Source organism: Physella acuta, unplaced genomic scaffold, assembly GCF_028476545.2.
Source record: "Physella acuta isolate Inbredline_101_S28 unplaced genomic scaffold, ASM2847654v3 ptg000051l, whole genome shotgun sequence".
Taxonomy (NCBI): Eukaryota; Metazoa; Mollusca; class Gastropoda; family Physidae; genus Physella; species Physella acuta.
In genome coordinates, this window is record NW_026731571.1 from 576,780 (window position 1) to 593,340 (window position 16,561).

The 16,561-nt window shown below is 31.3% G+C and overlaps 3 protein-coding genes across 6 annotated transcripts in view; 2 read left to right on the forward strand and 1 right to left on the reverse strand.

Moving 5' to 3' along the window:
* The window catches only part of LOC131946296 (molecular chaperone MKKS), a 38,958-nt gene that overhangs the window by 6,683 nt on the left and 15,714 nt on the right, over positions 1-16,561 (reverse strand). The window contains exon 1 of one of the 3 annotated variants that reach the window (XM_059307006.1): positions 1,681-1,757. The exons of 1 other annotated variant lie outside the window; for it this stretch is intronic. The gene's annotated coding sequence lies outside the window, so the exon portion shown is untranslated. Of the gene's footprint in view, positions 1-1,268; positions 1,293-1,680; positions 1,758-16,561 lie in introns of those variants that run through there. One more of the 3 variants, XM_059307031.1, reaches the window with a different exon arrangement.
* LOC131946352 (delta(14)-sterol reductase TM7SF2) lies at positions 534-16,404 on the forward strand. Of its 2 annotated transcripts, XM_059307061.1 has the most exons (12): positions 541-690; positions 10,025-10,066; positions 10,672-10,833; positions 11,027-11,212; positions 11,340-11,540; positions 11,910-12,090; positions 12,199-12,393; positions 12,610-12,833; positions 12,983-13,151; positions 13,489-13,569; positions 13,689-13,811; positions 14,022-16,404. In XM_059307061.1, exons 2-12 carry the CDS (start codon positions 10,049-10,051, stop codon positions 14,180-14,182), a joined length of 1,701 nt encoding a protein of 566 aa, XP_059163044.1. In that variant the 5' UTR covers positions 541-690; positions 10,025-10,048; the 3' UTR covers positions 14,183-16,404. The 2 variants fall into 2 exon arrangements, with proteins under 2 accessions (XP_059163052.1, XP_059163044.1); XM_059307069.1 differs by lacking the exon at positions 13,689-13,811 and having other exon boundaries at positions 534-690.
* On the forward strand, positions 2,352-9,911 carry LOC131946375 (delta(14)-sterol reductase LBR). The gene is made up of 10 exons (XM_059307093.1): positions 2,352-2,516; positions 4,806-4,877; positions 5,063-5,200; positions 6,100-6,253; positions 6,585-6,794; positions 6,959-7,182; positions 7,309-7,477; positions 7,666-7,740; positions 7,980-8,108; positions 9,230-9,911. The coding sequence occupies exons 2-10, from the start codon at positions 4,863-4,865 to the stop codon at positions 9,385-9,387; spliced, it is 1,272 nt and encodes a 423-aa protein (XP_059163076.1). The 5' UTR covers positions 2,352-2,516; positions 4,806-4,862; the 3' UTR covers positions 9,388-9,911.

Here is a 16,561-nt window from a genome sequence, read left to right on the forward strand (position 1 = left end):
AACGTAAGCTGTTTCGACGCGTCTTGAAACTAGGGGTGACTGACTGACAGTTAAGAATTTGATTATCTATATACATAATTCTCTCCTGGGAGACGCTAGAAAACAAGCTGTAAGCGCGCTCCCTACCGCCTCCACCCCTACATGGTCTGGTGAGCTGTAGTTCACGCTAAATGTTTACAAGCAGAGCCGGGTTTGGTGACGGCTATTAGGGGCAGATAATTTAGTTTGAAACGATTTTAAACGTAGGGAAGTTAACTAAGAGGAGACTGCTTTCACGGGGGGGGGGGGGGGGGGGTAGGGTAGGGGTTGGGGGAAAGGAGGGTGGGGGTAGTATCGTTCTTAACGACCTACTGATAGTGTTTTAAAGCAAATATTTTCAGTGGCAGCATTGGTACTGTCGAATTCACAAATTATGAATTACTGAAAAGTAGAAAATAAACAACTAAATAGCGGCGTATGATATGCCGCGGGTCGGCTCGTTACTAATATTATTAGGCCTATGTTAATAATAAACATGTCTTGAGCAAAACAGACAATAGATCGGCTATTTTTTAAAAAGTTGACACAGGCTCAGCCAATGAAAGTAGGCCTAGGCTACGTAATTTTCTTGTTGAAATTGAGCAGCCAATGAAATCACAGCCCGCCAAGCGTCTAAGAGCATCGTAAATAGACCAAAGGAATCAATTTATGGTAAATATAAGTTGTTTACATTTATTTAGTTATCTAATCTAAATTAGATCTACTAGATCTAGTTGTAGTCACAAATATTGACTAAAGAAATCGGCATTACACATGCCAGATAAAGCTAATGACTTTGTTTTAAACATTTGGAAAACAGTTTGATAAGCTTCGAAATCTTATAAACAGCCATGACCTACAAAAATAAACGTCGGTTTTTTTTCTGTTCTAAATCTAGACTAGATCTAGATCTAGATATCTAGATCTAATCTAGATCTAGATATCTAGATCTAGATCTAATCTAGATCTAGAAAGAGAATCTAGAATCTAGATCTAGTCTAGCTAGATCTAGAAATCTAGATCTAGATCAGCTGCTTAGCATTAGCGGGGTTAGCCTAGTCGTACGGCGTACACAAAAAAACACATACTCTAGCTGCTGCTGATCTAGATTCTAGATAGAATCTAGATCTAGAGATCTAGAATCTATCTAGCTAGACTGATCTAGACTCTAGAAATATAGATTACGAAAATAGTAAAAATGATAACTAAAATAGTAAAAGTGACTAGAATTGTAGAAACAGGGTTCGTACCCTATTTTGAAAATGAAACCAGACCTTTGTAGCCACACCATTATTTGTGCTTATAGTGCCTTATAGCTGAGAAACTATTGTCTGTTATTAAAAACTACCCCTACCTTCCCCCCCCCCCCCCCCACACACACACACACAACAAGAGACGGTGGAGGGGTCACTGAGGTCACAGTAGCCCAGTCTAATACGTCAGTCATAGCATATACTAACTTTTATTCCCTATTCCCCCACCCTCCCCAGCCAAACAGCACCAACTACGTACTTGGGGTCACGGTAAGTTCATACAAGTTTAGATATCAGTGACCTTAGTTACTAGGAGGGGCGGGCTAGTGTAGCCCTAAATCGGCAGGCTCTGCAAAGATTTCAAAAACAGGAGAGTGAATTGAAAATACATTCGTAGACTACCACTTACAGTTTCCCTCATAATTTTGTTATAAGACTAATACCTGCAACCTCAAACAAACTTAAGGAACAATAGCGGGTAAAAAAAAAAAAGAGGTCAAGATTTGTATGGCCACTCTTTCTCCCCCCCCCCCCCAAGTAAACTAGTATAAACTAGCTAGATTCTCGGAGTCGAGATTCTAGATCTAACTTATATTTATATCTAGATCTAGAACTACTTAGTTTTTTTTATTAGTTATTATTAGGCTTAGATCTAAATCTAGGTTCTTGATTTAGATCTAGGTTCTTGATTTAGATCTAGAATCTAAGTATAGATCTAGATCTAGATCTAAGAAGATTGTTACGGCGGGGTTTAGAAAAATGACAGAATATTCTTGTATTTATTTTTTTTTAAAAAGGTTGGTCTATATTCTCATACGTACTAGATCTATAGATCTAGATCCATCTAGATCTAGATTTTTTAAAAAGGGGGTTGAACTTTAAGATATTATATAGATATAGATTAGATCTAGTGGGTGTTTGTTGTAATAAATGGATGGTGGGTAAGGGTAAACATTGAAAAATCGAAAACTGATGAAAGCAGTAAGCCGTAAGCAAAATAAAAAAAAATAAAATAGCAAAAAAAAGAAACCCATGTAGATTCTAAAATTCAAATGTAACTAATTCGAATCTAGATCATAAACACAAAAATCATATCTCATAAAAAGTTTAGGCCTAAGACAAAAATTCCTCCAGATAAAAAATCAAACAAAACAGCCATGTTCAAGGGAAACTACTCTAATTTTTGTTTGGAAAGATGGCTGCTGTTTTTGTTTACTAATATTTATCTTAAACACATTGTTTAAGGTTAGTTTCATGCTATTTTCGATTGTTTTCGCCATTGATTGTTATTTTTAAATCAGTTATCTGTTACATTTTGTAAACTTTGACATGAATTTACTTATTTCAACAATATTCATTACTTAATACTTATTAGTTACCTCTCCCGCACATAATCATAATAGTATACTAACTAATACTAATACTACTAAGTGTCGCTGAATTGGCGAATTGATTAGGAGTATCATTACTCTCTCAGTCTAGTACTACTCTCTAGATTCTAGATATTCTATTTCTAATTAGATATATAATCTATATACTTCTAGATCTAGTCCCTTTATTGAAATTCTACTCTAGATCTCTAAAATTTAATTGTAGAGTAGCTTAATTAATAAATTATTTATTATAAACCATCTAAGAATAATCTAATCTAGCTTCTAGATCCTAGATCTACTTTAAAACTGCAGTTTTTTTTTAAACGGCAACTTTATTTAATTTTTGTGTATGTGTTATGTGTTGTTTTTTAAACACAGTAGAGTTGAGAAAATCTAGTCTGGCTGGGATATCAAGACGAACTAAACCTAAAAGACAAGTATTCATATTGTCACTTTTTGGGTTGAATTATAACGACAAAACCAGATAGGTTTGGGCAATTAAAACTTTTTTCATTCCTGAAAAATTATACTGCAAATCCAAAAAATTCATGTCGTTCATAGGAAAGCTGCTTATATCAACACAGTAGAGAATCATGGATTTTGTGTGAGATCTATGATAGCTTTTTCTTCTGTCAGCACAGAGAAGTATTGATGGAGATCATTTTCCTGTTTCAGATTTTATTTGATTTCACCTGCAGGTTATCTACCATGCAGTGCAGTTTTTCCTAACATGGCACTTTTTCCACCTCACCCTGTCACTATCTTTTGATTTTTGTTTCTCTCCCTGAATTCCAGGGTTTGAACCTATTTTTCTGTTCTAATATATAGCTGCTAGATATAGTACTGCTATCATTCATTGGCTGTTGGTTAGGTATACCAAAACGTCATCTTGCTTTTGCACATCCAATAAAAGATCATAGAAACAGCTGCTCTAAAACTCTGCCCCATCAAGTCTCTTGACGTTAACTGGTTTCATGGCGATGAAATAAGTTGAAATAATTATTTTAGTTTTAGTGTAATTTAAATTATTTGCTTCCGCGTGAGAGTTGTGTTTCTTATGTTAACTAGTTGTGTTAAAAACTTTGCACACTATGCATTTTGGTTTCACTATTCCATTGCTAATCAAATTTGTGAAATTTGTAATTTTCTGTTCATGTTGGCGACCCCTAAAAAAACCCTTGCGACTCCTAAGAAAGCTCTAAACTCCTTGTGTACTAGAATCTATATAACCCTTTCATTTTAGTCTACTTAACTTTAATTTAGAAATCTAGCTCTGTGGTTAGCCTAGGGTGTAGTCATTTTAACCACTTGTAAAAATAAATTCTAGGTTATAAAAAAATATAATAGATCTAGCTGGTTTCAACAATCTACATTAAAACCTAAACAAATATGCTAAAGCCTAACAGGTATTGTCTACTACAAACTACAAGAATCTAGATCTATAATACATAGCTGGGATGATATTTTGAATCTACCTTTGTAACCCTAACAGAGCAACACCCCGGCCTCAACCAATCGGCGGGCTTGTTGCGTTTAGTTAAATATTGACTAAATAATTTTAGATTTAGGTCTAGATTCTAGGCAGTTTTAAATGACACCACCAGCACAAATCACACATCCTACAATTGATAATTAATTGCTTGGGTTTAGCCTACTAAACAAGGTAAACATGAAGCATTAGTATGTGAGATTTATCATTCTAACCTGCTAGTTTTGCCTTTAATTAATGGTTTAATATTTCAATCCCAAACAACCTTCTATTCTCTGAGGTTAAATATTATCTACTTTATGTAGGCTATTGGATAACATGCCATGTATATGTAATTAAGAACTGTAGGTCTAAATAGTAGTGGTTTTTGTTTAAATCTTTTCTTTTTGCAGCTTTAAGATTGAGATCATTTTGTAATAAATCACGATATGTTTTAATTTCGTTCTTTTGATCGTGTTAATTTTATGTTTCATTTTATTATTGGAACTTTTTGTTGATGCCTTAACAAGCAGTTGTTGTATAAGTAAGTATTTTACCATCTTTATCATATAAGTATTGTTCGATAATTATTATTTTATTGTTACTTACATAGTTAAAAAAATGTTTGTGAAAATTGTTTAAAATGTACTTTTTTTTTCATCTTACAAGCCTTCTTTTTTTTTAAATGAACAGGAAAGATGCCTATTTAAAAAAACAGATTAATTACAAGACAAAGAAAAAATACAAAACATGGCTCCCCTCAAGGTAGTAATTTGTATTAAATCTAGAGACCTAATATTAAGGATGATGCTTTTAAAAATTAGTATAAAAATAGTATAAGGTATTTCACTACCTCATGAGTAGTAGAATTGTTTGTAATACTAACTTATAATTATTCTAAATGCTAACATGTAAGTTCTTTGTTATTAAGTCATACATTTTTCTTTTAGCAGAAGTCACGCTCTGATAGAAATGATGGAGATCTTACAAATAGTCCTTGCAAGAGTCTCAAGTTCAGACTATTATCACTGTTGGTCTTAATTATTGGGCCACCTTTTCTTTTATACCTGGTTCTTCGTTGTGTTAAGGTAAATACATTTTGTCTAACTTCATTAAAAATATTATTAGCCCTACTACCGAGCTGTGATATAAAAAACTGCATTCTATTTTTTTTTTAACCATTAATGTCCCGTAACGCCCGCTGCCGCCCCACACCGTTAATGTCCCGTAACGCCCGCTGCCGCCCGCTTACAATACGCATAGAAAAATTAAATTTGTTTCATTAAAATTTGGCCTACAAATCCTAATTTTTAACTAAACAGGAAGTCGGATAGTTGCAGCATCCTTTTCCGGTCTTCTAATTTCAATGGCGCTTTTGAAAGATAAAAAATAATAGTTTCTTTCTATCTCGAAATTTTAGATTCATCTGTCCTATTTTTAGTAGATTTAATATTAAAAATAAAATAAAATAATGCCTCTAAACGTATCTAGGCATGTATTTTATGAATTATATCTCTTAAACGTAACCAAATTGATATTTAACTGTTAAATTTGATGCATAGTTGTTTAGACAAAAATAAATAAAGTTGACTACCAAAAATGACCTGTTTTGAATTTTCTCCGACATTTTTTATTTTTATACTGTACTTTTACCGAATATAATATATTCTATTTAATACTGTTGGAAAGCCAGGTTTATTCCCAACACTAAGCAGTACTTTTTATCTTAATTTTCAATTTCATTTAGACAAAAACAAATATTTTGTGAAACTATTCACTTGATCATACAAAGTTATGCTCCTTACATTGGGCCGTCATGGGTGGAGTTTTGGTAGAATGAACGGGACATTAATGGTTAAAAGTATTTTCAACCTACTGACTTTTTGTTAATTTTGTTTGTTTTCTACTCAGTATTGATAAAAGTAATCCTTATCCTCAACTGCATCTTTCTTTTAATCTATGTTATAGGCCCTTAATGTATTTACAGAATCAGTGTGTGCTCTTCCAACTTCCTTTGGTTGTTCCAACTCACCTAAATGCATATTTTTCTTCGTATGCTGCTTTACTTGTGTTTGGATTCATAATGATTATGCTTTTGATCAGCTTTACATCCAGACCTGCTTATCTGAAAGATATGAAAGGTAAAGATTATCTTCTTATTAAATTCTTACACTAAAATTAACATTTGTAAGCTATTGTTGCTTTTTAAAAATAATCTTTAATGTTCATCTGATAAAAAACCTTTATTTTTTTGGTGAATAACTGTTTTGGTCATATTCTAAACAAAGTGGGATAATGCACAGTGCTAAATAAAACATTTTTTTTCTGCTGCCTTGAGTGTCAGACCTAGTATATATAAATATATTACATATGCGTTTTATTAATTCATGCGCCTTTTCAATTCATAGGTCTTCTCAATCTGCTGTTCATTAATTTCACAATTTATCTCACCTTAAAAATTTTTTTTAACAGGATTTGACCAGCCACAAGCATCAACTGCTTTTGCCTCTTTAGTCTGCGCTACCATGATTATGTTGATACTAGCTTATCTAAAACCAGAATATATTAGATTCTTATATGAAGAATACTTGCGAATGTTTGCAACAACTACAGCATTCTGTATTGGTTTTAGCTTTTTTGTATTTACATTAAATTTCATAGGAGTCCTGGAAAAAGACAGGGGTAAATTTGTAAGCTTTTTCCAGTTTTAAATTACTTAAATCTTTCAATAAAGTCAATTAACTTTTTTTTAAATACATGTTTTTCTTATAGCAACAAATCAACATATATAATGTTAATTGATTTTAAATGTGTGCGGGATAACTAATTGTTGTATTTTTAAACAGCTTTTTGCTACCCAATGGCATTTTTGTATGGCTACAACACAAATGTGAATATAAACCATGTGGAGCTCAAGTATTTCTTCTATGTGCATGTTGGAATGGTGGCTTGGGCTTTGCTTGATCTCATAATTTTTCTTGATGCTTATTTAAATCAACCCTTTTCTTATTCCGCGACCTTCTTGGCTTTTACACAATATGTTTTTATAGCCCACACCTTACTTTATGAGGTAAAGTAAAGAACTTATTTTTGTGTAAAAATATTAACACATTTTCTTAGTGATTTTAAAGTGATATGTTCTGTTTGTCTAAATAGAATTTTGTCAGTTCAATAACTTTTTTCTGTGTATTTTTAGTCTTACTTGCGAAAGCGGCCATTTGTTTATACTGAAGGGCTTGGCTTTTTATGGCTAATGCAAGTCCTTATGTACCTTCCTTTCCTGCACTCACTGCCAGTTTATTATGTTGCTACCATGGAGAGTTCATTATCTTGGCAGGCCATCTTAGCTGATACTGTCTTATTTAGTAAGTTACAAACATACAATCCCCCCCCCCCCCCTTTAAACCTCCTTTGGTCACATTGTTAACATTTAAAAACAAATAATGCTAATTTTATTAAGTATTTAAGTATTATGTAAGTATAACTAATGTCAGAATTGTAGAGTACAATATGAGTGAAGTATTAATTTTAATAAGTATTTGATCTTTCCCAGTTTTTGGTTTTGTTATCAACATAAGTTCCATTCACCAGAAAGAAAAATTTCTAAGTGATCATCAGTCTTACAGAAGTATGTTTTAAGTTCTTTTGTTCAGTTATTTTTCCTATGACAAAACTGTTTTTATATTTAAATATTATGCTTAAGTTATAGGAAGATTTACCCTTAACAGTTCTTAATCATATTTTTACAAATCAGCTAGAATTTTACTTCATTTAGTTAACCCTTAATAGCAACAATCCTTGTAAAACTTTGCCAATATAGTAGCCTATAGAAAGAATTAAAATTCTGGTGTTAACAAATTGTTTCAGATTTAAAATCCATTCCTGGCCCAGCTCACAGTGGAAAACGCTTGCTAGTCAGCGGATATTGGGGTGTTATACAGAAGCCAGATTACTTAGGTTACATGATCATTTGGTTGTCATGGACAATTGCTTGTGGTATGTTAATTTAACCCTGAAAGCTTGAGTTATAAACAAAGTGTACTTCTAGTGGAATGTTTTCTGAAAATAGTGAGTTTAAATTAAAAAACAAATGTTAGCATTAAATCAGGGTTGCCTACTGGTACATTTTGGTTTGTAACTAGTATAACTTGACATTTTTATTATTTTAATACTCAGGCAAAAAAATCACTCTAATGGTGAAGAACCTGCAAATTTTTTTGTTATATTTAAAAATATGAGACAAATTGAGCAAACAACTGGCTTTTTTATAAGCAATCCAATTAAGGTAAAATTTACGCATACTGTCAGACAGATAAAACTTATATAAATATCTGGCACAGCAAATGAGACTTTGTGGACGCATGTTGCAACAAAAAACACGATGCAAAAGTTCAAGATGGTTCTGTCAGATCTTTTTTCACATATTTACCTTTTGAATCATCAACCTGTTTACAAATACAATCATCAGTCACACGTACGGCTAGGAAGCTATCCAAACCCATTGCTTGTTTTTGTCAAAAATCCCTCATAGCTCACTACGAAAGAATATTCAGCCGGTAAGATAAAACGGACCAGAGAGCTCTTCTTGATACTGAATTTTTAGAAGCTTAAAGATTATCAAAGCAAGTGGCAGCATGATAGTATTGGATTATTATCTTCTAAGAAGGCTTAAATAGTGCTACAGTGTTTTATTTAACAAAACTTTTATTTGAAAATTGTACATACTTTGTATATATTATAGCTACTGTGCATTGTAAAAAGCTTTTTAGTATGTAAAGGAGTTAGTAACTTGACTACTGTTATTGAGTATCCTATTAAAAGTTTTCAATCTGCACACAAAATGGGTTACTGAAAAGTATGGCTTTATTACTGAAAAAAAATTATGAGGTGTACAGCCATGTTAAATTATAAAGTAAATTTAAATGCTGTGATTATAAAAACTAGTTGGTATTGGATTCATTGATTCATTGTCATCTTTTTAATAAAATCTAACTAAAAATATATAGGCTACATTTTTAAAATGTTGAAGTTCTTAAAGATGTACCGTAAATAGTCTTAGTGTGATGGCTGTAAAATGAGTTTTTTAACTGAATGAATTTGATTTGATTTAATTTCAGGCTATAGCTTACTGGCTATTGCTGTGCTTTTAGTTGTGTATGCGACCATGTTTATGTGGCTAAAAAAAAGTGCACAGTACAAGCTGGAAGTGTATGGGCCTGCATGGCAGAAGTATGTCACCTTTGTTCCTTATCAAGTCATTCCGTATCTTTTCTGATGAACAGAAGAAGCAGTATTTTAACAAATGTGATGCATAATTAAAAAAAAATTTAAAAATTGTATGTGCTACTGGATTGAACTCCTTCATCAAGTTGAGATCCACCTTGGCAGCGGACTTATTTTCCAGAGCAAGTCAGGCTTGATATTTTCATCTGTGTCATTATAACATCTTAAAAGTGTTTCATTTGTACCCATTTGTAGTATTGTTTACTTTGAAAAGCTAAACAATGAAATGTTTTGTAGGTAGGCTACTCAAAATTTCATCAAAATATTTTGCTTTGAAGATTTCTTGTATATTAATATCAACATATCTGCCTTTTAATTCCATTATACTTCTTTTGTATTTAATAATACCAGTAAACAATTCATCTAAATTAAAATATTTGCCTTTTTGTTCCATTAAGGAACTTTTTGGTACATAACAATACTAGTACGAGTATAAGTAAACAATGTTAAAATTTTTCATTTTATTCATCTTGTATTTACAACAGCATATATACAATAAAATATCTTTGGCAGAAATACAGGTGTTATTGAGTTACTGTTTGTCCCAATTATTTTCAGCTTTTACAATTATTAATTGTTCAGTTTTTGAATCAAATTTCTAGTTTTCTTTATTCTTTTATCCTTTATAGACTTGTTTTAATTGAGCCAATACCATGCCCAGTCCAAGAAAGGTAATTGTTTTATCCAGCCTTTACAGCTAGATTTATTAATTTAGCAAATACTGCAATCTATTTTTAGTTATTTAAATTGTGTTGTTTTTAGTAATTAGAGTTATCCCCCTTCCGCCCTTTAACCCACACAGCTACCGGCAAAATCAGGTGATAATACGAACTAAATACTTGCAGCTGTTTTTAGTTTATAATATTCAAAAGTTTTTTTTTGTTGTAGTCAAGTTAAAATTTTGTTATGCATTCATTGGTTTTAAAAAATTCAGAAACCATTAACTATTAATTATTTTATACCATAGATGTAATAGATCTAGAACTATATTTTCTATACATTACATGAATGTCTAAACTAATTTGCTGTTTAACTTTACCCCTTACTTAAAACAATAATGCACATAGGATTGGTATTGTTTCAATGGTCCTGAACACCACATTGAACAATGACCAATCCTTTCCGCTACCAAATTAGAGAAATACCTTTTAAAAATGTTCTGTTGAACCTATTTTTTAAAATTGAATTGTGTTACTATTAAATAATTGAGGGACAATAGACCAGATGTCAATTAGTAAATATTTTATACATCTACTAATCTATTTTAAATTCTCAGACCTCTAAGTCCCCTGCAAGAGGAAAAGCTCGAGGACGAAGCACCTCTGCCTCTCGAACAAAATCAACACGTAGCCGAAGCAGAAGTGCAGGAAGGAAAGCCAAAGTAGTTGCAGCTGAAGCTTCAAGTGTTAAAGATACAAAAACAGTCTCTGAGGACTTGGTAAAATCTATTTTTCTATTTTTACTTTAATAAGTTAGAAATAAGCTGCTTTAAGTTAACTTTAAATCTATGACCATTGTATAAACATAAAAAATGTGACATCAGTTTTTAATCTTTTAACAACAAATTAAATTTAAAAAGTATGTATTAAAAATATCTTGCCTGATGAGGTTTGCTTGTTTATTTTAAATAGGTTGATTCAAAGTTGATTGTTGGTCCTGTTCGCAGTAGATCACCTGCTAGGGCACAAAAAAAGGAAACCTCCATCACCAAGCGCTCTGTTATCACGTCTTACTCTAATGTATCTTCCTCTCAAGAGCAAGCTTCTGTAACTCCAGTTCGAACTTCAACTCGCATTGCATCTTTAATAGAAAAAGAGGTCAGAATTTCTCTGATTATTATTTTCAGGTATTAAACATTTATTAGCAGAGGTTATCAGTTGAAGAAATACAGTGGACAAAAAGAATTTGATATCAATGATTACTGTTTTATTTTCTATTAATCAGAAGGAAGATTCACTTCGCCTTAGAGAGCAAATGAAGTCTGAGATGTTATCCAATATCAAGACACCACCAATAAAACCAGCATCTGCAAAATCAAAGCCAAGTAATGGACCGCATTATGAATTCATGGGTCCTATTGGAGCTTTTCTTCTTCTGTTTTTTCTGCCATTAACAGTGTATTATGTTAACTTTGCTTGCTGGAAGGTAAGGATGTTTTTTTTTTTTTTTTTACATTTTTTTCAAAAACTGCTTCAATATACAAATCATTAATTACACATTACATTGACAAAGTGTAAAAATCTTAAATTTTTACTGAATGCATGGACATAAAAGATGAATACTCTGTCACTATACTTGCTTGGCTTACAAGACTAGTTTCGTTACTGGTCTTATACCAAACTGTTGACATGGTATTTTACCATTTGGCTAAGTTTAGAAAAAAATTATTTGAAACATTGGTTTTAAAATAAACATTAAATTAAAATAAAAAAAATTTGTACGTAAATTGCAGTTTTTTTTAGATGCAATAATTTGTTGATCAGTGACCATAATTTACACACCACTACTCTCTAGGGTCAGTGCTCATTTGTACCAAGACTCCCAAGAACAATTACAAGTATTTTTGAAGTTGAAGCAACCCTGATCTACCTTGCATGGTTTTTTTTTCAAGCTTTTCTTGCTATATTGCCAGTTGGAAAAGTTGTAGATGGACAGCCTTTGAAATCTGGTGGAAAACTAAAATACAGATGCAATGGTATAAAAATTATACTTTTAAAAAAATATTGATTGTTGGAAAACTTTAAATAGACTTGATTTTGTCTTAATGTGTTTAAACGGTTGTTTTCTATCTTCTTTGTCCCAGGTTTCTTTGCTCTGGTTATTAGTCTTCTAATGCTTGGTGCTGCTGTCTATTACAAGTGTCCTGTAACCAAAGTAACTGAGAAGTTCTATAAGTTGATGACCACGGCTATCATATTTAGTTTTATACTCAGCATTTGTCTTTATATAAAATCAACCTTTGTTAGTTCCCAGAAGTTGGCTGCCGGAGGAAATACAGGTAATTTGATTGATGCAAATTAGTTACACTTTAAAAATATAGTAAAGATAATTTTACAAAGACACACATGCTGTTGCAAAATAGTCTAAGAATGTTATACCTGTCAATTTTTTTTCTTAAAATTGACGGGATAAATAATATTCCAATAGTTTCTTAAAAGTTTGTCATAGCCGTAGTACTTAAAAATGTTTTTAAAAATCCAAATGACTATTTTAGGAAACATAATTTACGATTTCTTCATTGGTCGTGAACTCAATCCACGAATTGGACAGCTTGATCTTAAATTTTTCTGTGAACTAAGACCAGGCTTGATTGGGTGGGTAGTTATGGATTGGATAATGGTTGTCAAAGCTTATCAGGAAACACAGACATTTCCACCAAATCTGCTCTTGGTAACAGTTTTTCAGACAATATATGTGGCTGATGCACTATGGTTTGAGGTTAGTGGTTTATTTTACTTATATTTTGCAAACTTTGAGATAATCAACTAAAATGCTTTTTGAAAGTAATAAACCCAAGTGTTTATTTAATTTTACTATGATTATGGCAGGTCATATGTTTTTCTAATTAAAAATGAATTTTCAATTAGGATGCAATTCTCACAACAATGGATATAATTCATGATGGATTTGGATTCATGCTTGCGTTTGGAGATCTTGCCTGGGTGCCTTTTCTATATTGTCTGCAACCACGATTCCTACAAGAGTCAAAGTTTGTTCTTCCTTGGTACTGTTTGGCACCTATAGCTTTGTTAAATGGTAAGTCTAAATGCTTTTTTAAAACTTGATAGTGTTGTATTGTTTATGAAGCAATATTTTCTTTTACACCTGTCTTTGCCAACATTTTCATTTTTATTTTAACAAATTTTATGTATTGGTATTGTATGCTAGAACCCAATATTACAAACTTGTGTCTTGGCTTTGAAACACTTTACCCCACACAGATCCCATCATTAACTCCCCTCACTTCCTATTGTCAGCCCTACAGGCAGCTGGAACTCAGTTATGACTACCCTGTTGGCTATTTAAATTTACATTTTGCTATAATATTTACTACCTCAGTGCTTTAATTAGAATAATACATTTCTCTCTCCAGTTGTGGGGTATATCATTTTTAGAATGTCCAATTCTCAGAAGAACAGATTCAGGAATAATCCTAAAGATGATGCATTTTCAGGTAAGCCATATAAATATTTTGTAACTGTATGCCACTGTACATTCAAATCTGACTCATTGAGTTATTTGTCACAGAAATATTAAAAAAAAAACAATAATGAGTGATTTGTATTGACTTAGGAATGGAAGTTATCCCAACTCAATCTGGTAAGAAACTTCTGGTCTCTGGATGGTGGGGAATCTGCAGAAAGCCTAATTATCTTGGCGATCTCATAATGGCACTATCTTGGTCACTTACTACAGGTCAGCTATTTTCTGTCAACCGTTTAAAGTCTAAGAATGAAATGAAAGCTTATGATTATTCAAATTTTTTAAATAGATTACTTTATTTTTACTTTTAGACTTGAACTTAATTTTTTGCTAATAAGTTCATAACTTCAAATAACTTTTTTAAAAATGTATGTCATAAAAATTGTGTTAAAACCCATTTACAAACACATTTATCTTTTTCAGGCTTTGGGCATATTCTGACCTATTTCTATCCATTATACTTTCTTGTGCTGCTCATTCACCGTGAGCGAAGAGACAACGAGCAATGTCAGGAAAAGTATGGGGCAAGCTGGAACAAATATTGTGAGAGAGTCAAGTACAGAATTTTCCCACATGTCTACTGAATATGAGACTCAGCCTAGTCGAAAATAAAATTGTTTAAATGACATTCTGAATAGTGAAGTAACTTAAATGAAAGAATAAGGACAAGCAAATGTTTTAATTATGAACTGTCAACCACCAATACTTAACTGAAATTTAACAAAAATGAAATTTTGAATTTGAATAATTGGCAACTTTTTTAAGACAACCAAATTTTGCTTAACAGTTGTCAAGGTATTTTTTATTGAATGTTTTGATCTGTTGAACAGATGTGTTATGGCATGCTCTTCCTAATTTTACCTATAGCTGATTGTTTTCTCAATGGCTAGTTAGTTAAACTTTATTCTCTTTTAAATTTATGTTGAAGTTATGTTAGTCAAAATGTTGTATAAAATTTATTTTTTATTTTTGGAAAATATTGTTTAAATTTAAAACTCACTCATATTCCAATTTTTAAAGAAGTGTACCACCGCCTACTCAAGCTATTGTAAAAAAGGTTTACATTCCCTGTTTTTAAAAATTACATTTAATATGCAAACCCAGCCTTTAGAATTTGCTTGGATTGAGATTAATCAACACGCAGCTCATCTATTTTCTAGTTTTCAAAAAATTATTTTAACTTTCTATCTTTCATGTACTACTGTTGTGTAATACTTTTCACAAGCAATTTTATATATATATATATTTTACATATTTGTGTGCACCTAACATTTCATTATTTTTTATTGTGTCATGCAACCAATTTTAGTTGTCTATTAATTGATATCAGATCATTTTATAGTGGATAATTATTCACTGCCATGCAAGCTGGCACCCACAATGTCCATGACTTTAAAATGAAGACCAACAACTATTTCAATATTAAAAGTGTTATGCTGAAATAGGAAGGGTAAAAGTTTTATAAATCTTGGTACATAGATTTTCTTTGGTCACAATGGTTTTGTGGTTGAATCTTGTTAGTTCAATTTTACCCCTCTTCTTATATCAGTGATTTTTCTCAAACTTTTTTGATAAAAGTATTGCCAATGACAGCGCAGGAATATGTATTTTATAATCTAATAAAATATTAATTAGTCATTTAAAAATTAAAATCAATGTAAACCTGGTTACATCCAATGATTTATTAAGAATCAACTAAATAGAATAAATGTAACAGTTGGTTTACGTATTTTTTAAAATTAATTATAAATAGAAAATTTAAATGTTAAAAACCTTTACAATAACAAATCTTTAAATGTGCAAATATCAGAAGTCGATATAATTGTCTCTTTCTTAATCTAACAATAAAAGCTCTTGAAATTTCTTAATTACATTATTTTAGCATTAGGATTGAGATTATTTATTCAGATTTGTTGAAAGAAGTCGTAACCTTATACTTATAATGAAGATCCAGCATAATGATTAATTATTCATATCTTTTCAGTGGGCTATTTATAAAACAAAACATCATTTTTGCATTGAATTTGAGTCATTTGAAAATATATTTAAATGTCCCATGTATCTAATTTGTAACATATTTATTACCGACATATTATAATAAACAATAACAATTGTGGATAATAATTAAGCTCAAAATTTGTTTACCATACTCAGTTTGCCTTAGAAAATTGTTTTACATGTCAGAATAATTACTTGTAGCTTTCATCATCATTGATAAATACTGTCATTATTTGATAATGCTATTTTTTTCTGTTTTTTTAATGAAGAATGGCACACAATTTTGTTTTGGCTAACACAATTATAATATAATTGTGTTAGCCAATATAATTTATATTGCTTGATTCTATACTAAGCTGTATTTGTTCTTGATAACTAGCAGATGTTACATTATGGTAGCAACTTCAGCTCTATTGGCAGCTTATGGATGGTCATCATTATAATGCACTTAGTATGTGGTTTCTCTTAAATGAATGACAGAAAAAATGCTACTTCTTAAAACATGAGTTTAGCTACCAGTTCATTTATGTGCTTATTTTTGAGTTGTCAAATCCAGACCAGCTTTTTGACATGGTTTTGTATGTCATTTTTTTGTGTGAATAGGATCTTTTTGAACAGACTGAACTTTTAAAAAAATCATCCTTTCCTCATGTTCATCCATTCATTCATTATGAGGCTGCTGAACATTGCATTGCAATCTTGCATCCTGTCATTTACATTTTTTGATGTTTGTAAAAACAGTAGATGTGTTCATATGTATGTAGAATGCTTTTTGCCTTCATTCATCGAATTAAATTTGATGAGTACCTTCATTTGTTGTGTACTTTATTTTCAAATTTACACCAATATCCCAATGTTTTCCAGTTTTATGTGAAAAAAATAATTTTCTTAAAATGCTGGACCACATTCATAATTAATCATGTTACTCTAAGAGTGAATCATTGCCTATTTTTGCCATCAACCAC

Bases quoted from the DNA above. Each gene is read 5' to 3' on its own strand.
- LOC131946375 (XM_059307093.1), top strand. The intron at 7,741-7,979 runs GTATGTTTTAAG...AAATTGTTTCAG, and splicing joins TGATCATCAGTCTTACAGAA to ATTTAAAATCCATTCCTGGC. The intron at 8,109-9,229 runs GTATGTTAATTT...ATTTAATTTCAG, and splicing joins GTCATGGACAATTGCTTGTG to GCTATAGCTTACTGGCTATT.
- LOC131946352 (XM_059307061.1), top strand. The intron at 12,091-12,198 runs GTATAAAAATTA...TCTTTGTCCCAG, and splicing joins ACTAAAATACAGATGCAATG to GTTTCTTTGCTCTGGTTATT. The intron at 13,570-13,688 runs GTAAGCCATATA...GTATTGACTTAG, and splicing joins TAAAGATGATGCATTTTCAG to GAATGGAAGTTATCCCAACT.